The 25,884-nt window shown below is 38.2% G+C and overlaps 1 protein-coding gene across 11 annotated transcripts in view; it reads left to right on the plus strand.

Annotated features, from left to right (window-relative positions):
- LOC107807750 (kinesin-like protein KIN-7C, mitochondrial) overlaps nucleotides 1–25,884 on the plus strand; it is a 26,932-nt gene continuing 1,048 nt past the window's right edge. The window contains exons 1-27 of one of the 11 annotated variants that reach the window (XR_012693993.1): nucleotides 35–379; nucleotides 473–570; nucleotides 898–987; nucleotides 10,053–10,105; nucleotides 10,950–11,015; nucleotides 11,132–11,185; nucleotides 11,427–11,486; nucleotides 13,385–13,463; nucleotides 14,115–14,182; nucleotides 14,857–14,916; nucleotides 15,116–15,220; nucleotides 15,448–15,552; nucleotides 15,712–15,819; nucleotides 15,917–16,060; nucleotides 16,521–16,703; nucleotides 16,882–17,052; nucleotides 17,786–18,022; nucleotides 18,935–19,075; nucleotides 19,177–19,302; nucleotides 21,717–21,767; nucleotides 21,873–21,920; nucleotides 22,003–22,311; nucleotides 22,388–23,125; nucleotides 23,950–24,039; nucleotides 24,486–24,937; nucleotides 25,076–25,204; nucleotides 25,307–25,366. Coding sequence is in view for 1 of the 11 variants with exons in the window: in XM_075219300.1 (XP_075075401.1) it covers nucleotides 138–379; nucleotides 473–570; nucleotides 898–987; nucleotides 10,053–10,105; nucleotides 10,950–11,015; nucleotides 11,132–11,185; nucleotides 11,427–11,486; nucleotides 13,385–13,463; nucleotides 14,115–14,182; nucleotides 14,857–14,916; nucleotides 15,116–15,220; nucleotides 15,448–15,552; nucleotides 15,712–15,819; nucleotides 15,917–16,060; nucleotides 16,521–16,703; nucleotides 16,882–17,052; nucleotides 17,786–18,022; nucleotides 18,935–19,075; nucleotides 19,177–19,302; nucleotides 21,717–21,767; nucleotides 21,873–21,920; nucleotides 22,003–22,311; nucleotides 22,388–23,125; nucleotides 23,950–24,039; nucleotides 25,307–25,327 (3,447 nt within the window). In the remaining 10 variants the exon portion in view is untranslated. Of the gene's footprint in view, nucleotides 380–472; nucleotides 571–897; nucleotides 988–10,052; nucleotides 10,106–10,949; nucleotides 11,016–11,131; nucleotides 11,186–11,426; nucleotides 11,487–13,384; nucleotides 13,464–14,114; nucleotides 14,183–14,856; nucleotides 14,917–15,115; nucleotides 15,221–15,447; nucleotides 15,553–15,711; nucleotides 15,820–15,916; nucleotides 16,061–16,520; nucleotides 16,704–16,881; nucleotides 17,053–17,785; nucleotides 18,023–18,934; nucleotides 19,076–19,176; nucleotides 19,303–21,716; nucleotides 21,768–21,872; nucleotides 21,921–22,002; nucleotides 22,312–22,387; nucleotides 23,126–23,949; nucleotides 24,040–24,472; nucleotides 25,205–25,306; nucleotides 25,367–25,884 lie in introns of all 11 variants that reach the window. The other 10 variants (XR_012694002.1, XR_012693999.1, XR_012693994.1 and 7 more) reach the window with 10 other exon arrangements.

The raw sequence follows: 25,884 nt of genomic DNA on the forward strand, positions 1-25,884 counted from the left end.
CCAGAGACCCAAAAATTTCGAAGACCCGCTCAATAGATTATCAAAAAGCTCGTATTTTGGAGGGATATACAAAGGGCGGCAAATATATTCGCCGGCCTGCACGTGACCCCCCCACACTTCTCTCTCTCTCTCTTCCGATGTCGTCGTCAAGGCTCCGATCATCAATCTCGCCGTTCCGGTCACGAAAATCGTCGTCGTCGTCTTCCTCCTCCTCTAAGCGTCCTACTACCCCTTCCTCCACTACTTCCGCCAAAGCTCCCACTCTACCGCCGGCAAAATCATCATTTTCTCCGTCGACTCCTAGCTCCGACTATCCACCGGGTTCTTCTGGAAAGACTAAGGAGAATGTCACTGTTACCGTTAGGTTTCGTCCGCTCAAGTGAGTAATTTCCTTACTTTTAGTTTTACACTGGTCCTCCATTAGCTGAGCTGTTACTGATGATGACAAATGGATTTCTTTCATCTTTTGTAGCGCTAGAGAGATAGGGAAAGGCGACGAGTTAGCTTGGTATGCTGATGGAGATTATACAGTCCGCAATGAGAACAATCCCAAAATTGCTTATAGTTTTGGTTAGTCTTTTATGACTTGGTGGACTGTTAGCTTTCATTTTTCTATCTGTATAAATGTGTGGAAGTGTATGTACTTGTAATAATAATGTAGTAAAATATGTTCATTCGTCAAAAAGTACTACTGATGTTGCAGGAGGTACAATCATTCATGCATGGTTGTGTCCGGAGTTCCAGTTGTCACTGTTTTAATGGAGTTCTAGTGTTAGATTATTTTGTTCCATTACTTTTTTTTCGTTCTGCCTATTCCTAGGGTTAACGTGTTTGTCACTTTCCCAAGGACATATCATTTATTTTGCTTATTAGAAAAAGGAAATATCTTTCATACAGATAAAGTTTTTGGTTCTGCTACAACTACACGCCATGTTTATGATGTTGCAGCTCAGCATGTGGTGGGTGGTGCCATGGAAGGAATTAATGGTAATGACTCCTCCATATATGTTGAGTTTAACTTGCAACCTTATAACTGGAACAGAGCTATGATACATTCCAGCATTTTCTCTTTTATGTTGATACTTAAAATAGAATTTAAAGTGTGTTGGCTCGTTCTTTTTTTTTTTTTTGGGGTTGGGGGGGGGGGGGGGGCTGCTGAGATTAGGTTTGTAGCAATTTTCCTTAACTGCAAACTATAAGATCAACATTACTTCTTTAGTTATACCATATTGTAAGTTGCTCAGACTCTTAAAAAATGTTGTTGTACCGGATCTCCAAAAATGCACTGCGTTTGGAAGTTCCGACACACACCCAACAACATTTTTGAAGACTCGAAGCACATTTGTCCACACAGTAATATGTCAGTCTTGGAGAAAAACAACCTTTATATCATATCTTTATTTCTTGACTTTCTTCTACCAAAGCAATTGTCGTCTTTCCTTCATCTTTTACATAAATATATCAGCCCATCCCTTGTTCCTTTCTGCATAATTTTTTTGGGAGCAAACCAGAGGATAATAATATAGTTGTACATACTGTGATGAAGTAATTTAATAAGACCTTTTATTTGTTTACGAAATTTGTAAGATTTTGCTTCCATCCCTTCTTAGATGGACGTGGAAATTAAAGTTACAACTCTTTAGGGAGTTTTTGGTTCTATGTTTTCTTGCTCTAATTGAGAAGGATAGTTTGGTCATTACTGTTAGAAACCATAAATTGTTGTATTACGCTTTGAAGTCTGAAGGAGCAATTCATCAACTGGTATGGTATTGGGGCCAGTTAAGTGATAACTGAGAATTATGTTTTAGCCTTTTAGGCATTGCTGTCGCAAACTAAGGTGTTCTATGGTGTGGATAGAGGGGAAAGTTTTGTAGACCAAAGACACTCATTCCTTCACATTTTGTCTTCCGCTTGGCACTTACATTGTTATTGTTAAAATAGTTATGTAAATAGTACTCCCTCTGTTCCAGTTTATGTGAATCTATTTCCTTTTTGGTCCGTTCCAAAAAGAATGAACCCTTTCTAAATTTGGTAACAATTTAGCTTAAAGTTACAACTTTACCCTTAATGAGAAGCTTTTATAACCACACAAATACTTTGGGCCCCATTTGGACTTGTTTAGGACCACAAATTCCAAAAGTCTTCATTTTTTACTTAAACTCCGTGCCCAGTCAAACAGGTTCACATAAATTGGAACGGAGGGAGTAGTAAATAACCCTAATCCCATATGTATTAGGAGTAAGACATGTTATGTATATATATAGGGCTCATTGTATCATGTTTAACATATGAGAATAATATCAATAATATTTTCTCCCGTGCTTTCTCACATGGTATCAGAGCAATTGTGAGAGATTTATCGCTGTGCATAAATTCCAGCGGTTTCGGGAAGAGAAATTAGTCACCGGAAGCCTTTTTTTGGCGGCTTTTTCAAGGTTGTTTGCGTTTGCGTTGTCTTTGTCACTATTGTGCAAAATCCAAAACTACCACAAGAGTCACCACTGTCCGGTGACAAAAGCCCATAAAAATCTCCGGCAACAGCCTCCCCACGCGCCACCAAAAGCTCACATGCCGGCGCGTGCAGCATCCTCCGGCCATTTTTTGAAAAAATTTCTTCAAAACAGTTGGGTTGTGTACCAATTCCGACCCCTCCCATACTGTTTTTGTTTGATTCTGACCACTTTGAGTTTTTTCGGCGACTACACTGATTTTTTTCGGCACTTACAGTAATTTTTCGGCAAAAACAATGTCTCCTTCATCTGTTTTAGCGAGTTTTCAATTGATTCTTTCTGTTATTTGGTGATAATTTTATAGACCTCACTTCAATCCAACGATGTCTTTGGGAGTCGATGCTTTCAGGTCTAAAAACCCGGGTTCTGGCAGTTTCGGTGTTATGATTACCTCAGAACCTTTAATGGGAAGTTCAAACTACTTAGCTTGGGCTTCGTCTGTCGAGTTGTGGTGTAAAGGTCAAGGAGTTCAAGATCATTTAACAAAAAAAGCTAGCGAAGGTGATGAAAAGGCTAAAACGCTTTGGGAGAAGGTCGATGCTCAGTTATGTAGTATCCTGTGGCGATCTATTTATTCCAAGTTGATGCCCTTGTTCCGTCCATTCCAAAGGCTCGTAATTTATACACTAATGACATATCTCGTTTCTATGATGTAATATCGCGAATGACAAGCTTGAAGAAACATGAATTGGATATGTCTACTTACTTGGGACAAGTACATGCAATCATGGAAGAATTTGAGACGTTGATGCCAGTTTTCGCTAGTATTGAAAAGCAACAAGAGCAACGACAAAAGATGTTTCTAGTTCTTACACTCGCTGGACTTCCTAATGACCTTGATTCAGTACGTGACCAGATTTTGGCTAGTCCGACTGTCCCCACAGTTGATGAATTATTCTCTCGATTACTTCGCCTTGCTGCAACACCAAGTCACCCAGTGAGCTCATCACAGACACTTGACTCATCTATTCTCGTATCCCAGTCAGTGGACAATCGGGCATCTCAAACTATGGAGAATAGATGAAGAGGAGGTCATTTTGGAAGATCTAGACCCAAGTGCTCTTATTGTCATAAACTTGGAGACACTCGTGACATGTGCTATTCTTTACATGGTCGTCCACCCACAAATGCTTATGTTGCTCAGACCGAGATTACAGGTAACCAGGGATTTTCTTATCTGAAGGGGAGTATAATGAGTTCATTCAGTATCGAGCAAGTAAGCAGACATCTCCACAAGTAGCCTCTGTTGCTTAGACTGATACTTCTGTTGCAGGTAATTCTTTTGCTTGTGTTTCCCTGTTTAGTACTCTTGGACAATGAGTTGTGGACTCAACCGCTTTTGATCATATCTCTGGTAATAAATCACTTTTGTCAAATATTGCATATTCACAGTCTCTTCCCACTGTTACTTTAGCCAATGGGTCTCAAACTAAAGCAAAATGAGTTGGACAAGCGAATCCCCTACCCTCTGTCACTCTAGATTCCGTTTTTTATGTCCCTGGCTGTCCTTTTAATCTTGCATCTGTTAGTCGTTTGACTCGTGCCCTCCATTGTGGTATATATTTTATTGATGATTCTTTTATTATGCAGGACCGCAGTACGGGACAGGCGATTGGAACAAGACTTGAATCAAAAGGCCTTTACTACCTTAACTCACTCAATTCCTCCAAGGCATGTCTAGTTACAGATCCTCCGGACTTAATTCACAGATGTTTAGGACATCCAAGCTTATCCAAGCTTCAGAAGATGGTGCCTAGTTTGTCTAGTTTATCTATATTAGAGGGTGAGTCATGTCAGCTCGGGAAACATACCCGAGCCTCCTTTCCTCGTAGTATTGAGAGTTATGCAGACTCTGTTTTTTCTTTAGTTCATTCTGATATAGGGGTCCTAGTAGAGTTAGTTCAACCTTGGGATTTCGTTATTTTGTTAGTTTCATTGATGATCATTCAAGATGTACTTGGATTTTCTTAATGAAAGATCGTTATGAGTTGTTTTCTATATTCTAGATTTTTTGTGCTGAAATTAAAAATCAATTTGGTGTTTCTATTCGCACTTTTCGCAGTGATAATGCCTTAGAATATTTATCCTTTCAGTTTCAGCAGTTTATGACTTCTTAAGGAATTATTCATCAGATCTCTTGTTCTTATATCCCTTAGCAAAATGGGGGTGCAGAGAGAAAGAATAGACATATCATTGAGACTGCTCGCACACTTCTCATTGAATCTCATGTTCCGTTGCGTTTTTGGGGCGATGCAGTTCTCACAACTTGTTATTTGGTTAATCGGATGCCTTCATCTCCCATCCAGAATCAGATTCCATATGCAGTATTGTTTCCCCAGTCACTCTTATACTTTGTTCCCCCTCGTGTTTTTGGGAGCACTTGTTTCGTTCATAACTTAGCCCCTGAGAAAGATAAGTTAGCTCCTCGTGCACTCAAGTGTGTTTTCTTTTGTTATTCTCATGTTCAGAAGGGATATCGTTGTTACTCACCTGATCTTCGTAGGTACTTTATGTCATCTGACGTCACATTTTTGAGTCTAAACCTTTCTTTACATCTTCTGACCATTCTGACCATCTTGATATATATGAGGTCTTACCTATACCGACCTTTAAGGAGTTTACTATAGCTTCTCCTTCACCTTCCGCCACAGAAGCCTTACCTATTCCAACCGTTGGGGAGTCTAGTGTGGCTCCTCCTAGACTCCCCGCCACAGGAACACCACTCTTGATATATTATCATCGTCCGCACCCAATATCAGGCCCAGCTGATTCACGTCCTGCATCTGACCCTGCTCCTACTGCGGACTTGTCTCCTAGTACACCGATTGCACTTCGGAAAGGTATACAGACCACCCTTAATCCTAATCTCCATTATGTCGGTTTAAGTTATCATCGTTTGTCATCACCCTATTATGCTTTTATATCTTCTTTGTCCTCTGTTTCCATTCTTAAGTTTACAGTTGAAGCATTGTCTCTTCTAGGATGGCGACAGACTATGATTGACGAGATGTCAGCTTTATGTACGAGTGGTACTTGGGAGCTCGTTCCTCTTCCTTCAGGTAAATCTACTGTTGGTTGTCGCTGGGTATATGCAGTCAAGGTTGGTTCGGATGGAAAGATTGATCGCCTTAAGGCCCGTCTTGTTGCCAAGGGATATACTTAGATATTTAGGCTCGATTACAATGATACCTTTTGTCACGACCTAAACCGATGGGCTGCGACGGGCACCCGGTACCTTACTCAACCGAGTACCAACGTAACATATCTTTCGTATCATACTATCATAGGTAAATGAGCCGGAAGGGCTGTCTTGAGATAACTAGAATAAAACATAAGAGTATACTCAACATGGGACGACCCAACATGATATAGAAGCTTATGCATGCGACATACGGGCCTATAAGGCCGACATGATAATACAAGTATCCATATACATGAAATCTGTCTACAAGCCTCTAGGAGTACATAAACGTCATAAAGGTCGGGATAGGGCCCCGCCATACCAATCAATACATGTCCAAATCATACTGACCAAATAGGTAACTCCGGAGCAAATGGAGTGCAACAACACCTTTCGCTGAGCTGATAGCCTACTAGGAGGACTGTCAACCTGTTTATCGGGACCTACGGGCATGAAACGCAATGTCCCCAGGCAAAAGGGACGTCAGTATAAATAAAGTACCGAGTATGTAAAAGACATGAAAGAAACATGAAGTAAAGGACTCAACCTGTAAGTCTGAATAGCTCTATAAATCATGAAACATTTATAATGTCATGCATGTGCGTATAAATGTCTTTTCTTGCATAGGTATATGCGTACATAACATCATCAAGCCTTTGAGGGCATCCCATAATATCATCTCAGTCACTGCGGGCAAAATCATCAACATATACCAGCTGATCAGGTGGTGGTGCGTATATAACGCTATAACCTTTTCCCATATCCCATATACATATAATATACGCGTATATAACGCCATCCGGTCATGGGTCAATGTACATCTATAAACGAATGCAATGCATAATGAAGTAAGTTAGTAAGATTTCTCGGAACGTCATGAGACCCATGAACAGACGATATGATAGTAGGACATATGGGGAGTCCAGAACATAGGCAAACCTAGTACTTCTAAGAATAGAATCATTTGTAAAAGTTGCGTGCTTGCTCGTTTCGCTATATCATATGGATTATGCCAAAAGGAAAGGAGGGATAGCCTTAACATACCTCAAGTCGTCAATGCAACTCCATAACAAGCTTATGATAACTAGCGCGCCAACCCTATAACAAAGAAATACATGTACGACTTATATGGCGCTAGTGTATTACGTATCTCAAACGATAACTTGATTCTAAAATAAAACGGGCAACATTTCCCCTAATTTTACTGCTCCCTCAAGCCTACTATAGGCGAGATACAAACACAATACAATCAACAACTCAAAACCAACCTAATTACACTTTGGGACCTTCAATACAACAAAAACCCCAAATATACCATCACACACCCAATCAACAAGTTGTCAATTAGCCTGGAATTATAACAACGAGCGACCAACCTACTACCCTACCACATGTGGCGTTTCTCCACGCCCTTTTATCCTTCTAAACTCTATAAATTAGCAGTAAAATAGGCCAACATAAATGGACTACAAAACAACCCACTAAAAGTGGAAAAAAATCGAACTCACGGCTTCCAATCACTGTCCCGTGAGTTCCAACTATTAGGAAACCTATTTATCAACCTTCCTTGATATTTAAGCACTTAATTACAAAAATTATACGTTTCTTAACTATGAAGTACCTTGCAAAAATCGAACTACAAAGAAAAAAGAGAGGCGGTATAGCGATACTTATGTCGTAGGGATCGTTTTAATGTTATCGCTACTTGATTTCGTGCCCCGGATGATAATCTTGTTCGAAGGTTAGAGGTGTTATTTGGTCGTGCTCTCTGGAAAAATGGGGAAAGAGACAAGATAAGGGATGTAAATATCCCATTTTGTTAAAAAGTCAAAAAGGTGCTACTTGGCACCCTAACATTGGTCCTTCTTCCAATGCTTATAACTTTTCATCCGGGTATCGTATGAGAGAATGGTTAAGTGCGTTGGAAACTAGATTCCAAGACCTTCAATTTGGTATATAATATGTCCCAAAAATACCTCATGTAACACACGAAATGTATTGCTCAAAAAGCTTTAGTGATACACTTACTTGTCAGCTATACAATCTATGCAATCTCGCGAAACTGCAAATATCTCTCTACTCCGATGTCGTATCGACAAACCTTTTAATGCGTTAAAAGCTGGACTCATAGATCTTCAATATTATATGTGGATCATCCCGTAATTCCAAGTATATTGGGAGAAACGCTCCGCTACATTTGACCTAATTTTCAGCATATTTATGAATGTAACTTGTGATGACCTTTGCCAACTTTTGTTTCACGACTTGCTTGACTTCAAAACGTAACACACGACTTTCATACGACTAAAATAACTCATAAAATAACTTCCTTATCATATTAAGAACCCTATTATCTCCCCAAAAGTATTTGTTACTCCCTCCGTTTCATATTATATGAGGTAGTTTGACTCGACACGGAGTTTAAGAAAAAAAAAAGAAGACTTTTGAAACTTGTGGTCTTAAAAGCTTAAAGGGTAAAAAGTTTGTGGGGCCATGACATTTGTGTGGCTATAGAAGCTTCTCATTAAGGGTAAATGGGTAAAATAAAAGAGTTTAAAGTTGAATTATTTCCAAATTTAGAAATGTGTCATTTGTTTTGGAACAGACTAAAAAGGAAAGTACCTCATTTAATATGAAATGGAGGGAGTATAACTTTTCCCGCTTGTCGACTTTCGACGAAACTTATTTTGTTCAATTCGTTTAGCTTCTAAGCCTTCCAACACTCTTGATACTTGTTATTCCTGATCTTAAATATTTGTAACCCCCAAGGTAACATGATTAACTTACATTATGTACTTTCGAGGATGATCTCATTTTTGAGCTTACATCAATTGACTTATGAATACTCTCACGTACGAAAATATGGGGTGTAACACCTTCTATCCCGTGGCTAAGGTAGCATCAGTCCGCCTTTTCTATCCATGGCTGCTGTTCGCCATTGGCCTCTCTATCAGTTGGACATTAAGAATGCCTTTTTACACGGTGACCTTTAGGATGAAGTTTATATGGAGCAACCACCTAGGTTTGTTGCTCAGGGGGAGTCTCGTGGCCTTGTATGTCGCTTGCGCAGGTTACTTTATGGTCTAAAGCAGTCTCCTTGAGCCTCATTTGGTAAGTTCAGCACAGTTATCCAGGAGTTTGGCATGACTCGGAGTGAAACTGATCATTCTGTGTTTTATTGGCACTTTGCTTCGAGTCTCTGTATTTATCTGGTGGTCTATGTTGATGATACTGTTATTACCGGCAATGATCAGGATGATATTACTAAATTGAAGCAACATCTCTCTCAACACTTTCAGACCAAGGACCTGGGCAAACTAAAGTATTTTCTGGGTATCGAGGTCGCTTAGTCTAGCTCAGGTATTGTGATCTCACAACAGAAGTATGCCTTAGATATTCTTGAGGAGACAGGAATGATAGGTTGTAGACTTGTTGACACTCCGATGGATCCGAATTCTAAACTTCTGCGAGGACAGGGGAGCCTCTTAGCGATCCTGCAAGATATAGGCGGTTGGTTGGTAAATTAAATTACCTTACAGTGACACGACCTGACATTTCCTTTCCTGTGAGTGTTGTGAGTCAGTTTATGAATTCTCCGTGTGATAGTCATTGGGATGCAGTTGTTCGCATTCTTCGGTATATAAAATCAGCTCCAGGCAAAGGTTTATTGTTTGAGGATCGAGGCCATGAGCAGATCGTTGGATACTCAGATGCTGATTGGGCAGGATCACCTTCTGATAGACGTTCTACGTTTGGATATTGTGTCTTAGTAGGAGGAAATTTGGTGTCTTGGAAGAGCAAGAAACAGAATGTGGTTGCTCGGTCTAGTGCCGAAGCAGAATATCGAGCAATGGCTATGGCGACATGTGAGCTAATTTGGATCAAACAGTTGCTCAAGGAGTTGAAATTTGGTGAGATTAATCAGATAGGACTTGCGTGTGATAATCAAGCTGCTCTTCATGTTGCGTCAAATCCAGTGTTCCATGAGAGAACTAAACACATTGAGATTGACTGTCACTTTGTCAGAGAAAAGATACTCTCGGAAGATATTGCTACAAAGTTTGTGAAGTCGAATGATCAGCTTGCAGATATTTTCACCAAGTCCCTCACTGGTCCTCGTATTAACTACATATGTAACAAGCTCGGTACATATGATTTATATGCACCAGCTTGAGGGGGAGTGTTAGAATAGTTATGTAAATAGTAGTAAATAACCCTAATCCCATATGTATTAGGAGTAAGACGTGTTATGTATATATATAGGGCTCATTGTATCATGTTTAACATATGAGAATAATATCAATAATATTTTCTCCCGTGCTTTCTCACAGTTATCTTTGTTGTATTTAAATGTTTTGCAGGAACTGTGTTTGCTTATGGTGTAACTAGCAGCGGAAAGACTCATACAATGCATGTAAGTCATTTCGTTAAGTTTTCATTAGTCATTTTAATTCCCGCCATGCTTTTTTGGTGTGTTCACTTGATTAAGATGATAGATCCAACAGTGTAGACATTTTGAAAATGATTATACATCCAACATGTTAGTCAATTTGCTTGCAGTGAAAAATTAAACACGCAACCATCTAAAAGGAACTAATGTTTGCAAAGTTGTATAGGCAAGATTTTGTTACAAAGAATATGAAAAAGGAGAAAGAAGAGATTTGGAGAATGAACTTCTTGATTATTCCTCAAGTGATTGGAGAATTAAATAGTGTTTACAAAAATATAGACAAGAAAACCGTAGAATAAGTGAATAACTAATATATATATATATATCAAATTTCACCTCCAGCAGATTTAAGTGCTGATGATTTTTCATTAGCATTGCCTGTAATCGGTATCGTTCGCGTAAACTATCAAAGCTACTTCTTTGGGAAGGGGTGAGTGCTTAATTGTTGGTGAGTGGCCACTTTGACTCTATACAAAGCCATATTTGGAAGAAACATTTAAAAAGGGTGTCACCATACAAGAGGTTTGTTTCATGCAGAATGCTTGTTCATTGCACTCACAGGAGTGATTTTCAATCAAGTGGTATGAATGTGCAAACTTTGTTTCTTGATATTGATTTTATTTGTTGGTTCTTGAATGTAAGAGTTATTTGTTAGCTCCAGTATTGATATGCAAACTTTGTTTCTTGATTTTGATTTTATTTGCTGGTTCTTGAATGTAAGAGTTATTTGTTAGCTCCGTGGTCAAGTTGGACAGAAATATATCCCTTTCCATCTGTAACATTTTGCTAAGCCTCTCATGTTATATAGGGAGAGCAAAAGTCTCCCGGTATTATTCCACTAGCAGTGAAGGATGTCTTTGGCATTATACAAGAGGTACTATTACCCTGTTTTCACAGCTTAGTAAAAATTGATTCTGTAGTTTCATGAACTTTAATACTATTTGGAGAACATTTCTAGTTTAAAGCTGACTTTCAAATGTATTGTATCAGACACCTGGGCGGGAGTTTCTCCTTCGCGTATCCTATCTTGAAATATACAATGAGGTAAGCCAGACAGTAGTTTGATTTTAGCTGTAGCTTTTGTTCTCATCAGAGCAACATTTATGATAAAAATCAAGGTGATAAGCTGCTCAAATTGGCACATGTTAAAGGGTTTCATGCTGCATTTTAAACAAATTAGCAAAATAAAATTGAAAACTCAGCATATTGGTACATGATGGTGTCTTCATTTCTCATTTTAGGGTTCAATTCCAATGCATTGAGATTGACCTTACATTCATTTTAGGTCATCAATGATTTGCTTGATCCAACAGGACAGAATCTAAGGGTACGAGAAGACGGACAGGTTTGTTTGAATGAGTCATATTCATGGCTGTCTGTGTTTTATTTCAAATTATGTTATCATATAATAAACTTTCTTTAATCTTAATTTTATGTGTCGGTAGTGGTTTTTTATTCTCTATTCATATGCATTAGTTTCTTCTACTAATTCCTTGGAGCAAGCTACTCCCTAGAAGTTGAACTTCTGTATTTATGATCTGGTTAATGGTAAATTTACCAAACATTTTTAATGGATGTCTAAGCTAAGTGACACCCTAGAACAGAGGATTTCAATCGAAGCAAGTTTAATTATTTGAAGTTTTATTTGACATGGATTCAGAATAAATGCTTATGCTAATCCTTCTATTACTTGCTATTAGGTCTGGTTCATGTTATAGGCATGGTACTAATTTCTTGTTTTAAGTGTCCCACATTGGTTGAGAGAATGTGTTGCTGTCCTTTATATATCTTGGACAATCCTCTCATCGAGCTAGCTTTTGGGGTTGAGTTAGACCCAAGGTCCATTATATCAATGTTTGATGAGCCTATTTTCACACCAACTCTCTTTGTTCACGTTTTTTTATCGCTCTTGGCTTCTCTCTCTCTTCTCTCAACTCAATCCATTATATGCACCCCCCCCCCCCCAGGGGGGGATCCTTAATTTAACCCATCAATCCATTAATGTTTCTCCAAAAACACTTATTAGCTTGTTGAGCGTAATATCTCTCTCTATACTCAAGGTCCGCTCCTGTTGAACTCTTCTCTCAGCTTAAAAAAAAAAAGGAAAGTCAAAACAAATCAAATACATGTGCAAAGCCTTAGAATTGGAGCAAGGAGAGTGTTAGAGAATGCAACACTTGTCGGTCATCAATTTTGTAAGGGGTTTAAATGATTTTGCCCTATTCCAACCATTGCCTTAAAAATTTTGGTTCGATGCGGTGACTCTTTCACATGGTATTAGAGCCAGATCTATCCTTATTCTTGGTTTTACTCGGTTTTTAGCCCTGATGTTATGTTGTTCACACCTCAAATGTTTCAACCTTGGGCGTCTGTGGGAGGGGGTAGAAAGTGTCTCGCATTGGTTGAGAGAATAGACTGTTGTCCGCTGTCATGGGAAATCCTCACTTTATGAGTTATGTTTTTGGTGTTGAGATATGCCCAAGGTCCATTTTCTTAACACTTTGTCTAATAAAATCATGTTTACATTCCCCAAAGCCTTGGTTGTCTGTTATTTTTTTGTAGTTTCTTGTAGATTAACACATCTGATGTAGTCAGAAGCTAAAACTGATTGGTGTAGCGGCAAATATAATGGCATTTTTGAAAAATAAAATAAAAAATGATAACGAAGTGCAGCAAGTCGAGGTGTAATATAGGAACAAAAAACCATGAAAGGGATTGAAAAAGCATCAATACTGTATACTTTGTATGACTAGCTCTTTTATCTTTTTCTTTTAATGATTAGCTCTTTATCAGCTATAAACATTGTGAAGTTATTGTCAATTTGGATTATCTTTTACACGGGAGGAACAAAATAATCTTCATAGAATCTTATGCTTTAACTTGGATATTTGGATCTCTTAGTTGTCCACTTTTTTGGAATTGAATGGTCTTTACAGAGGTTTATGCAGCATCTAAATGGAGATACGGTCCCTGAGTTGCAAGAGTACTGTAGTTTAGTTTTTTGGGTCCAATGTTGCCTTTGAAGTCCTGTTTATTCTCTTTTCATTTGCTTCCATGTGGACTTCCTTTTCCATGTTCCAGTTTCTATTCTGAAAGGTGGTGAGGGAGCTATCTTTTAAGCAGTCAGTTATATTGATTCCTATGAAATTGGGAGCTCTTTTCCTTTTTTTTTCTTTGATGTGATTAGTTTTCTTGAAAGCTGCTTATCATTTGAAGTTTTAACAATTTAATTGAAAGATGCAGGGGACGTATGTTGAAGGAATCAAGGAGGAAGTTGTTCTGTCCCCTGCTCATGCACTTTCCTTAATAGCATCTGGGGAAGGTTGTAAATCTCGTCTATTTATAATCTAAAGAGAGATTGCTATCATTACCTGCATGTAACAAGCCCATGTTGCTTTTACTCATTGCAGTAACCTATTTGTGATGCTTTATATAAGTAATCATATTCTTTGATCAGAAGGCTGTGGTACTAATTTGTGCCAGAATGCCTTCATATTGGGATTTACAGATGAACATCACTAAAGAATTCGATAGCTTAACATATTTTATACGAGTCTTGATTACATGAAAAAGAAGTATTAGAAACTGCTGCTTATTATTGTGAACCGCATCAGCCAAACCTTCAAAACATCTTCTATTTCTTCTATCTCATGTATAGTGCTAATTTTTGGTCTATATATTAGAAAACAATTGGCAATATTTGTTTAATTGCAGTTTCATCTACACCTATCTTGACATGTACTGATAAATATTCATCTCTCCCAAAAAGCATGCCCATCACCCAAGCCATCTCCAATGAAAGCAAATTTTGCAATAATCAATTAGCTTGGTTTGTCTTCTTCAGAAAATCTTAAGCATTAATGTGACCTTGATATTCTTGTTTTCTACTAAGTATTGATGTGTCACCATTTCACCAGATGCCAAAGGAAACTTCTTAACATGTATCTTTGGCTTTGATGGCACATTGAAACAGAGCATAGACATGTGGGTTCCAACAACTTTAATTTACTGAGCAGTCGGAGCCATACAATATTTACTTTGGTAATAGCTATCTCATTCATTCCCTTGAAACTATGTTCTAGTGTATTCTGTGCATTCAGAAAATGACAAGGATGTCTTCTTTGCTGTGTTCTAGCTGATAAACACTTATCTAATTATTTGTTATTGGATATTCATAGATAATGATTATTATCCCATGTTCGAGCGTAGTTTTGTGTAGGACTAGTGCAGCATAAGTAAATGATGGAGGTGACGAAAAAACATTTTGCACATAGTAGCTCAATACCCAAAGTGAATAATTCTGCAACACATTTAAGGAAAGTATTGCTAAAGTCCCACTTGGGTACTCCGGTAATTTTGATATGTTTTGAAACTAAAGAATTAGGGGCAAAGACAAAATAGGTAATTAACTCAATGTGTTGCCTTGACTTAAGATAGAGATGCAATTTAACTAAAGCTGCCAGAGTTTGATCCTTGGCCTGAAATTGAGGAGTGAACTAGGATTTTTGAATGTTGTCTTCGGCTCATAAAGGAAAATTCATGAAATCATCTTCTGTTTGATTATTGATAAAATTGAAGTTGATCATGTTGCTGACTATACAGCAGATGCTCAATTTGTAATTATATGTATTTTTTTCTTTTGTCCCATTTTATGTCACAAAATGATGTTCCTTTAGTCAAATTTGCACTATCTAATAAGTGGTTTTCTGTGCCAGACAATTGAAAGCAGTTCACGAGGAGGCAATCAAGGGGAAGAAGTAGCTCTGTCGCAGCTGGTAGCTAGTGTTACTTTTGACTCATTTTGTTTTTGAAATTTACCTATTAGCTATTTGATGTTATAGCCTATAGTTCACTAGACTATACATTTTCTTTCGACTAAAGTTGTCAGTATGGTATTCGGGTAATTAGAATTTATCTTCTCGTTCTGTCCTCACTATGCTGTTCATGCATGCTTTACTCAAATCTTCTTTGTAGCATCTGATTGATTTGGCAGGCTCTGAAAGTTCCAAGACTGAGACAACTGGGTTAAGAAGGAAAGAAGGTTCATTCATAAACAAGAGCTTACTCACTCTTGGCACTGTAAGCTATTTCTTTCGTATTTTTACTCATGAGAACTTCCCTTGTCTATATGTCTCCTTACACTTCATCTTAGGTTAAAACTATTCCTGAATCAACAGTCCCTTTCGTTTCCCCCAGATTGAACACTGAATTCTTCTTTAGAATGCACAAATTAATTGTTTCAGCTGTTACCTTTGGAGTATAGTGCTGGAATTTGTATATCAATTTATCAACATTCAATGATGCAGGTTATATCTAAACTAACAGATGAAAAATCTACTCATATCCCATATCGAGATTCAAAGCTTACACGTCTGTTGCAGTCATCACTCAGTGGACATGGTCTAGTTTCCGTAAGTTGTAGTAAATCAGCTTTGCCAGCTGTCAATTATCTTCTTACAGTGCTTTGAACCGAACTCTGAGTTTGAGTTGCACGGACTCCCCCTTCTCAATTTACCCCAGCAAAAGAAAAAAACCTAAGCACTGATTCACTCTTTTGGATATTTCTAAAGCTCATTTGCACGGTAACACCAGCCTCCAGCAACACAGAGGAGACACACAACACCTTGAAATTTGCTCATCGAACTAAGCATGTGGAAATAAAAGCATCACAGAATAAGGTGAGACTTTGTGGGGAAGCATAAGGAGCAAAATGCTATTGCTATAACATAACCATTTGCATTGCAATTATACCTCATGTGTTTTGAACTATTTCAGATTATAGATGAGAAGTCTCTCATCAAAAAGTATCAGAGAGAAATATCCTGTTTGAAACAAGAGCTTGATCTTCTGAAGCGTGGCATTATGGAAAATCAGAAAGTGGGACCCAGTGAAGATGATCTGGTTAATCTGAAGCTCCAGGTATGTCCCATTAATACACACCATGTACTTGTTAATCTGAAGCTCCAGAAAACCTTTTTGTATATAGATGGTGTTAGTAACAGTCTCGTCCAACTGATCCACGTCTCTATCAACAGAGACTCCTGTGGACCTAGAACTCATGGAGCTCATCAATAAGATTTTTGCTTGCTTTTTTTAAAAAAAAAACAACATCTCTGATTCCTCTCTCCATAGGGTCTAGATTATGCAGCAAGGGATGGTACACCTTTTTGCAGAGGAAATACCTTTTTTGTATAAAATTGTTGGGAAACTATGAACTCCCAAGCAGATACACACAAGAAAATATGCAGAAAACAAAAAGCAGTGATCACTTAAAAAAATATACACAGAAGAAAAGAGGCAGCTTCCCAGGATATTAGGACTTATGTTACATGCCTAATTAACTGGTGTATATTTTTCATTTTTTCTATATGTGATGCAGTTAGAGGCTGGGCAGGTGAAGTTACAATCACGATTGGAAGAGGAGGAACAAGCGAAAGCAGCATTGATGGGAAGGATACAAAGATTAACTAAACTAATCTTAGTTTCTACAAAAAGTACAATGCAACCTGATATCCATGAAAAGCCTGGCCATAGACGCAGACATTCTTTCGGAGAAGATGAGGTAACAGCTAGCTTCTTATACATAATGTGCTGACTAGTAATCGAACTGATAATACTTTGTGTTACAAAAGCATTAAAGACATATTACCATATATAGAGCGCTTTATGTTGCTAAACGTACCCGTATGCTCATAAATCTTCTATCATGATGTACATGTTTATCTTCACTGATCATGCAGCTGGCTTACTTACCGGATAGAAAACGAGAATACATGATAGATGAGGATGCTGGAAGCATTGACTCTGAACTATCAGCCGATGGAAGAGAGGGTGTCACAAACCTTGATGAATTGGTCAAAGATTTTAGAAGAAACAGAAGGAGAGGGATGCTTGGCTGGTTCAAGTTAAAAGTAAACTTTTAATATCTCTCAATCCTCTTCATATAAGACCTTTTCAGAATGTGACAAGTCACTAGTGCGCGGCATAAATTTCTAATGCTACTGCAACAGCGAATCTCAATCACTGATTTCCAGCTGGTAAAATAAAATGTGAATGTTTCCTATTACGTAAACAAAGAAGGAAAAGTTAAGCATGCAAGAAATTGGCATATGCAAGGTTGCGCGCAAAAGATTTAACTCTTAAGATATGTTAGCTAGATATCAGAAGAATATGATATTGACGGATAGCAGGTGGATTAATCTTTTCTGGTTGGCATACTTTTGAGATACAAGAATCCATCCTTTCACTTTTGCGGGTTGGATAATGCATTGGAAGAATTTCCCATACCAAGACTTAAAATGGAAGAATAAATCTGTTATAGCATGAAATGGAACATCATTGTCAAAATTAAAAGGTAGATTGTGTAGTACTAAATGACAAAACAAAAGAAAAAGGAAAAGAGAAGCACAATAATATTCGTCTCCTAAGTATCGAAGTTTTATCCTGATATCTTCAGTGTTTGTCCTTCAACAATGATATGTATTCAGAAGTTAATTTTTAAAAAATCTGCCATCTTACAATGATTATTTCCTTGCTCTAGAAATAATCTGCTCTAAGATACTAATGATTTACCGTCTTGGTATGATGTCAATGGAAGACATTTGACTCTTAGAAAAACATACTAATGCATAGTTTATGCTACAGAAGCCCGAAAATCTGATTGGATCATCACCAAGTGCTGATTATGAAAGCTCTGCAAGTGGTTCACCTGCATTCTCGTTGAAGTCATTGCAAAGTAGAGTCACATTCAGTGATATGAAGGAAGGGCGGAGAAGATCTGTTAATAAGCGAGGGGATGATGTTCAAGCGGTAGACTTTGTCCCAGATAGAACCCAAGCAGGTGATTTGTTCAGTGCAGCTACTGGAGGTCGACTTCCACCAGTAAGTTCTTCTAATTTTGTTTTAATTTCTGGTTAGTTGATATGAAGAATGAAGAAAAGCAGTTTGGATTTTTTTTTTTTGTAGAACTTAGTTTGTCTTGGGTAGTTGATGGAACTAGATGACATGTCGTACCTTGTTTCTTCAATAATATGTAATTTAATAAAATGTAGTCGATCCAGTAAATTCATTCATGTGTTTTACCCAGCTGGTTTCTTGCAGTTATTTTAACAAATTCTCAGCTCTGCACCCACTCCTTCAACCTGAACTTGTCCTCTTATCTATTTAAAAAGTTTAAATATATACAAAATTAAGCATTTTTTAAATAAATTTTAAAGAAGATTCTTGCCCGTTCTTAAAAGCTACCTTATGTTAACCCGTGGTTTTCTTTACTTCTTGTGCTAAGACAAATGTCATGTTATCTGGTCCTCCTTAGTGTCTTCATTAACTTTGAGGAAATATCAGACGTTTTGGCTGTGGTAAGGCCTCAAACTCATTTGTATTCTGCTGTAAGAGTTGATTACGTGGTTACAGATGCTTTTTCCAGATGTTCAATCTTCAGTTGGAGCAGTTGGAGTTATAGGTGTTTCTTTTTAAATAGGTAGAGCTGGAAACCTTTGGTTAGAGAACTGCTTAATTTTTTCTTCGGAAGTAATTAACTTAATGCATGTGCTACTGGTACCTTTAAGATGCAAGATCAAATTCACTTCAGGTTAAAGGGGCTTAGAAACAGAAAGATACAATTGGCTTCCAGGTTTTGTATGTCATGACATCTCCCAAAATCATGTTCTTTGTGCACTCTATAGGTTGTTAATGTATGGTAAACTGTCAGCCTTGTATGCAATCTCATGGATAATGGTTTTATAGTTGTCTTCTGCTTATAACTCTGCTAAGATGCTCAATCTTCTTCTGCAGACTGGGACCACTGTAACTGATCAAATGGATCTTCTTCACGAGCAAGTGAAGATGCTAGCTGGTGAGGTTGCATTATGTGTTAGTTCTCTTAAACGAGTATCAGAGCAATCAGTCAAGAATCCTGAGAACTTGCAGCTTCAGGTTAGCCATTTATTGACGTTGAACTTTATAATCTTTTCCCAGATATGATGGATATTGAATGTGTATGAGTAATCATGCCTGTATAATTGTCTCATGATTAGGAGCAAATGCGAAACTTAAAGGATGAAATCAGAGAGAAAAAATTTCAGATGCGTCGCCTGGAGCAACACATGGTTGGATCAGTAGAAATGACACATCAGGGTTCACTCAATATTGAGATTTCTCAGGTGAATTTGAAAAAAGTGATACTTAATACATAATCTATTTGGAAAAGTTTGGAGTTTTATAGGAGCATACATATTTGTAGTGAAACTCTGAAGCAGCTACCTAATCTAGAACGGGCCTAAATTGATGAAGTCCATAATCCTATAGCATTTTGATGGATTGATGACCAATGCGATTCAATTGGAATTGGGCCAAGTTCAGTAAAAACCTTTATTCTTTTGCTTTTCTGCATTTGTTGGTTTGGTTCACAATAGGGAAGGTTCCACTGTTCACCCAATTTGAACGAAAAAACCATCCTTTTTTGAAGGCTTGTTTGACCTTCTTGAGCTCATCCTTGTCATTTTTCACCTCCATCTCTGGCAAATACTCTTCTTGTAGCATATTCTTTAAGAATCTTACAGTTTCCAATATGACCATAACCCTAAACCTAGGTCAAAGAAGTTTCTCGGAAGTAAAATCCCTAATGAACTCTAATATAACTCCCTGGCAAACTGAGTAATGCAAAGTTTTAATGGAATGGGACTGCCTAATTTACCTGGAATGGCCTATGTGTTTTCAGGGTCTTACATTCTGCTATCCTGTGCTGCACCGAAGGTTCATGTCCATGCTGTTGGGAATTGTAGCTTATAGTTGAGGAATTAAAACAATTCACCAAGCCTTGGTGATTATTATCATCTGTGTCTTGCTCTATATCCTATGAAAGTTTGGGAGCGGGTGGTGGAGAGGAGGCGAGGAAAAGCGTGTCTATTTCTGAGAACCAGTTCGGATTCATGCCGGGACGGTCGACCACAGAAGCCATTCATCTTGTGAGGAGACTGGTGGAGCAGTATAGGGAGAGGAAAAAAGACTTGCATATGGCGTTCATTGAAGCCTATGACAAAGTCCCGAGGGAGGTCCTATGGAAATGTTTGGAGGTTAGTGGCATCCCAATAGCATACAATAGGGTGATTAGAGATATGTACGATGGTGCTAAAACTCGGGTGAGGACATTGGGAGGAGACTCAGAACACTTCCTAGTGTTGATGGGGTTACATCACGGATTGGCTCTTAGTCCATTTTTATTTGCTCTGGCGATGGATGTGTTGACTCGACAAATCCAAGGGGAGGTGCCATGGTGTATGTTATTTGCAGATGATATAGTGCTGATTGATGAGACGCGCTGTGGGGTTAATGCTAGGTTGGAGTTTTAGAGACATACTCTGGAGTCTAAAGGTTTCAAGTTGAGTAGGACGAAACAGAATACTTAGAGTGCAAGTTCAGTGAGGGGACGCATGAGGCAGAAGCAGACGTGAAGCTTGGTACACAAGTCATTCCCAATAGAGATAGTTTCAAGTACCTTGGGTCTGTTATCCAAGGTAACATGGAGATTGACGAGGATGTTGCACAACGTATTGGAGCGGGGTGGATGAAAGTGAGGCTCGCATCTGGTGTTTTGTGTGATAAGAATGTGCCACCAAGATTTAAGGGAAAGTTCTACATAGCGGTAGTTAAACCGACTATGTGGTATGGTGCTGAGTGTTGGCCAGTCAAGAAATCCCATCTCCAGAAGATGAGAGTAGCCGAAATGAGGATGTTGAGGTAGTTGTGTGAGCATACCAGGAAAGATAAGATTAGGAATGAAGTTATTAGGGACAAGGTTGGAGTGACCCCTGTGGAAGACAAATTGCGGGAGTTGAGGCTGAGATGGTTCAGACACGTGATGAGGAGAGACATTGATGCTCCGGTTAGGAGGTGTGAAAGGTTGACCATAGCGGGTCTGAGGAAGGGTAGGGGTAGGCCAAAGAAGTATTGGGGAGAGGTGATTAGGCAGGACATGTCATTGCTTTAGCTTACCGAGGACATGACCCTCGATAGGAAGGTGTGGAGATTGAGAATTAGGATTGTAGGTTGATAGGTAGTCGAGGGTTTCTCCTAATCGTACCAGTAGTATTAGTATTATTCTTACATTTTTGTGTTCCTTGACCTTTGTTATTCCATATTGTGTCATTCTTACCGGTATTGTTAGTAGTATTCTTGTATTTCTTATTTTTAGATCTTTGTTACACATAGTGTCTTTTGTTTTTTTTCTTGTGTTTACTGTTGGTCGGGATTACACTGGGTTTGTTGTTGTTGTATATCCTATATGTACCCTTTTGACTGTAATTGTCCAGCATCTGTTGATACCTCTTTAGTGAGATCAATGTTTGCCTATCAAAAGATATGAGCAGCCAATTAAAGAGGAACACTATTCACTGAAATGTGTCTTGCTCCTAGACCAAACAGGAGAGTAAGAGAGATGGAAGAACAAAAGGCTACGTTATTGCTTGCAGGACAGTTAGTGCTTGCAGGACACATCCCAAGTCCATGACTAGTTTCTTACCATGTGTCGTTTCTTGTCACAGAATATAATTTGAATTCTAACTTTACTTAAATATAGGCATTGTCCAAGCTAGCTGCTCAGCTAAATGAAAAGACCTTCGAGCTGGAGGTATGGTCAAGTTTTTTTTGAGCTGGGTTAGACTCAAACATTTGATATTAACTACGTAATTAAATGCTGCTGGACTAACTCGACTAAGTTTGTCATCATGAAAAGATTAAATCTGCAGACAACAGAGTACTGCAAGAGCAACTAAACGTGAAGGTAAATTTGTAGTCTTTCTATGATCTGCTATTCTGATGTTACATTCTTCTGAACTCTAATGAAAATCATTTGGTCCCTGAAGATGTCCGAGAATTCTGAGATGCAAGAAACTATCCTTCTGCTGAGGCAACAACTTGATTCCTTATTATCAGAAAAAAGTTCTGCGTGCCAGCAACAGGATGCAGATCATGACGCTGCCACACTAGCAGTGTATTCGGATGAATATACAGAAGCTAAACTCGAAAGGGAAGCTGGGGTTTGTTCATATGAAGAAAGAACTCCGAATGAAAGTACTCAAACTAGTATTATGAGATCAAATGAAAGACTTGTGCACGAAGTCCCCAATGAATGCAGTATTGATGCATTCTTGAACTCTCAGCTTCTTTCACAGGTAGGCTTTCCTTTAATTTTTTGCTTTTGATGCAATTTTTATAAATATAATATATTTCATGTTTTTCTCTTCGTAGGCTGCTGAGATAGAGTCCCTGAAACAAGAGAAGGAGCAAATTGTCGAGGAGAAGGAAGGGTTAGAAATTCACCATCAAAAGCTAGCTGAGGAAGCTTCTTATGCAAAAGAGCTGGCAGCAGCAGCAGCAGTTGAGCTCCGAAACTTAGCTGAAGAGGTAACAAAGCTCTCTTACCTCAATGCCAAACTCGCTGCTGAAAAAGATGCCCCTTGCAAAAATAACTGCTGTAGGAGATCTGCTTCATTTGATATGAAGCAAGATGGTGATGGTGGAGGTCGACCTGATGCCCATGTTAGGAAGACAGAAGATTTCTTATCGGTGGATGAGTTGGAGCAAGAGCTGAATGCACGACATCAAAGAGAGGCTTCTTTGGTTGCTGCATTGTATGAGAGAGATAAAATAGAAAGTGAACTACGAAAACAACTTGATGAAGCAAAGAGGCGAAAAGAAGATATGGAGAATGAGCTTGCCAATATGTGGATACTTGTTGCAAAGATGAGGAAATCTGGTCCTGTTCCTGAGACTGTCTCATTTGAGGGGTCTGATGTGTCTAATATCTTGGAAGCAAAATTAAGAAATGACATTTCCTTGTCCAATGGTCATTTGGAGAAAAAATTTAATAATAGTGAGACATTTGAAAACATTCCTGCTGCGGATGCATTGGAACAATTGAAGCATCGTTACCATAAGGAAAGGAAAAGGTGCAAGGAACTAGATGATTTAGTTTCAAGATTAAAGGTATGATCTTCCCCATTTCCACGCCTTATTTAAGTTGGTGTCCGAATAATATGCTTTTTCCCCGAAGCTACTACCTTGCTATTACTTCACGTGTTTTGTAGAGCAAATGATGGAGAGCAGAGTTCTAAAAACTCCAAAGAAGAATTCCTTACCCATTTTTTGAGAGAGAGAGAGAGAGAGAGAGAGTAGAATTCTTGAATGCTACTGACCAACTAATCTGTGAACGTTGTAGCTAACTAACTAATTCTGTGAACTACTAACACTTTCATCAAATGACTATTATTTGGCTAACTTTGATTGGGAGCTTCTCTAGTGTTTGTTACTTCTACTGTTTTTTGATAGCAATGAGTTTTTTTTCCTGTTCTTGTCTGCTCCATGCTTCATTTACTATCCCTAACTCTTGATTTATAGCCTGATGTTTGGAAAATAAAAACTGGCTCTTGCAATTGAAGCTAATTAAGAAGAATTACAAGAGCAATTAACTATGAAATTGAAAAGTAATTATCAATTTTTCAATTGAGGTTATATTTTTGTGGGCGTGTTGCAACTACATTTTAATGGTGTTCGAGTTGAGTTGTTAAGATTTATAGTCATTATTCTTTAGTGGATGCCGAAATTAATAACTTTAATTGCAAATATGTTGGGTAACTTTTTCTCTCTAAATTGTGAGCTTTACTATGAAGAACTGCGAGCATTGCTTCTTGCTTAAAGACTCGGGAGTCTTGTGCTTGTCGCATTTTGCACTCTTCACTTGAGACACAATGTTATCGATGTGGCATTTATTTGGATATCACTAGATAAATCACATTTTTTACTGGATTTAGGGTGATGATTTGGGTGGCTTGGATATTAATGCACTCGAAGAGCTGCAAAGCCTTCACGTTGAGGCCATTACCAAGATTTGTCGTGCAAAGGTTAGAGCGCTCCCTGCATTAAATTTGTTAATTGACTGAAACAGAAAGTGTTTTTTCCACTTTTGTTGTGATTATGTTAAGTATCTTTAGATCAATTGTCACTGTGTATTTTGCTCATGTCGTCTTCCAAGAATTTCCATCTGAAATTCTATCTACCAGGAAGAACTGATGATGCTTTTGAGTCATAGTAATATATGTTCTATCAAAAAGACCACTAGTCCTAGATAATTCAATCTTACGTGTGTAATTCTTCAATATATGGTTTATTTAATGAACTAAAGATATTTAAGGGACACTGCTGTAGTATTCTCTGTGCTAGGTTCTCCAGATATGAACCTCCTAAGCAAATCAAATATTTGAAAGTTTGATTATTGACTAAGTGGAAGAACTGTCTACATGCCTGTGAAACAACCTCACAGATTGACATCTGTAGCATACATAAACAGATCTACATGGAAAAGGAGGTTCACAGTTGAAAGCTTAATGTAGTTTTTGGCGTCCTAGTAATCCAGCTTGAGAGCTTTTCCCAAGACTTGGCTTGTAGATTTGCAGTGTAGCTAGGAGCTGATTCGCTCATTACTCTAGGATGGTTTCAGCTGGAGCCTTGACTGTTGAAATGCAGAAAACATTGATTATGTGTTTTCCATGTCCACCACAGGTTAAAACTCAATTGTGTCACTACTTTATGGTTATTGTTGTCTAGAAAAATCTGTTGTTGTGCATACCATGCAATAATTCATAGTTCCTTTTATTTTTAATCTTTCCATGAGGGTCTGGTCGCATTGAACAAAAGTCTACGGCTGTTCATTAGATTTATTACCTTCTGGAACTTGGCCAGCTGATCCATCATCTTTCCGGGATATCAGAGTCATTGAAGCTACAGCTGCTTCAGATACGGGTATCAAATTGTCTTGTGATTACCACTGAACTTATAAATGTCTTGGAAAGTTCAGCACTCCCATGAGCAGTGTAAGAGAATTTAGTTACATCTTTTATTGAGGATGTCTGCTTGGTCTTTATTGGTGTGTGGTATTAGGTGTGGATCAGTTGGTATCTCGTATAAGGTTGTCGAGACAATTAGTATTTTCTTCTCAGCATATTCAAATGTCCTTCCATAAGTGCATAGGCTTACCTCTTGTTTTTCCCTCTGGATCAGGAAGAGATGGTAATTTGAAAAAGAATATCTTGTTTTAACTGGAAAAACCTCTTAAAACTATTTTTCCCCACTTGGGACTCGCATTGACAATTATTTCTTCTGAATATGCAGTGCTTAATCGATGTTCTATAGCATTTTGCTTGGAGTTCCTTGACCCCCCGGACATCTAAGGTGAGCTTCCCACAACTAACACAAATAGACTTTATTCGTCAATGGCCTGATTATGTTTTCTCTAGAGATAACATAATCAGCCTCTCTATCCTCACAAAGGTAGGGGTAAGGTGTGCGTACACACTACCCTTCCCAGACCCCACGGTGTAGGATAATACTGGGTATGTTGTCGCTGTTGTCGTAGAGATAGATATGTTATTCGGTCCCTATGACTAATTGATTAAATGCATCGGTAAGATAATGACATGATTTAAAACCTTCCATCCACGAAATTGACTTGTATTTTTATTCAGTGAAGTTTGATTTCTATCTCGATTTTCTCTGTTAGCATAATCCTTAAATGTGTTTAGCTAAGGCGGGTCTCCAATCTCATACACTTAGCAAAATTAGATGTAATCAACACTGATGTTTCTTGGTTGAATGGCTGAAATAAATTGAATGCTGATTGTTTCCCTTTTGTCACTGTGCCACAACAAACTGATTGTTTGCTTAGATGAAAAAAATTTCATTTCCAGGAT

The sequence above is a fragment of the Nicotiana tabacum genome, chromosome 8, assembly GCF_000715075.1.
Source record: "Nicotiana tabacum cultivar K326 chromosome 8, ASM71507v2, whole genome shotgun sequence".
Taxonomy (NCBI): Eukaryota; Viridiplantae; Streptophyta; class Magnoliopsida; order Solanales; family Solanaceae; genus Nicotiana; species Nicotiana tabacum.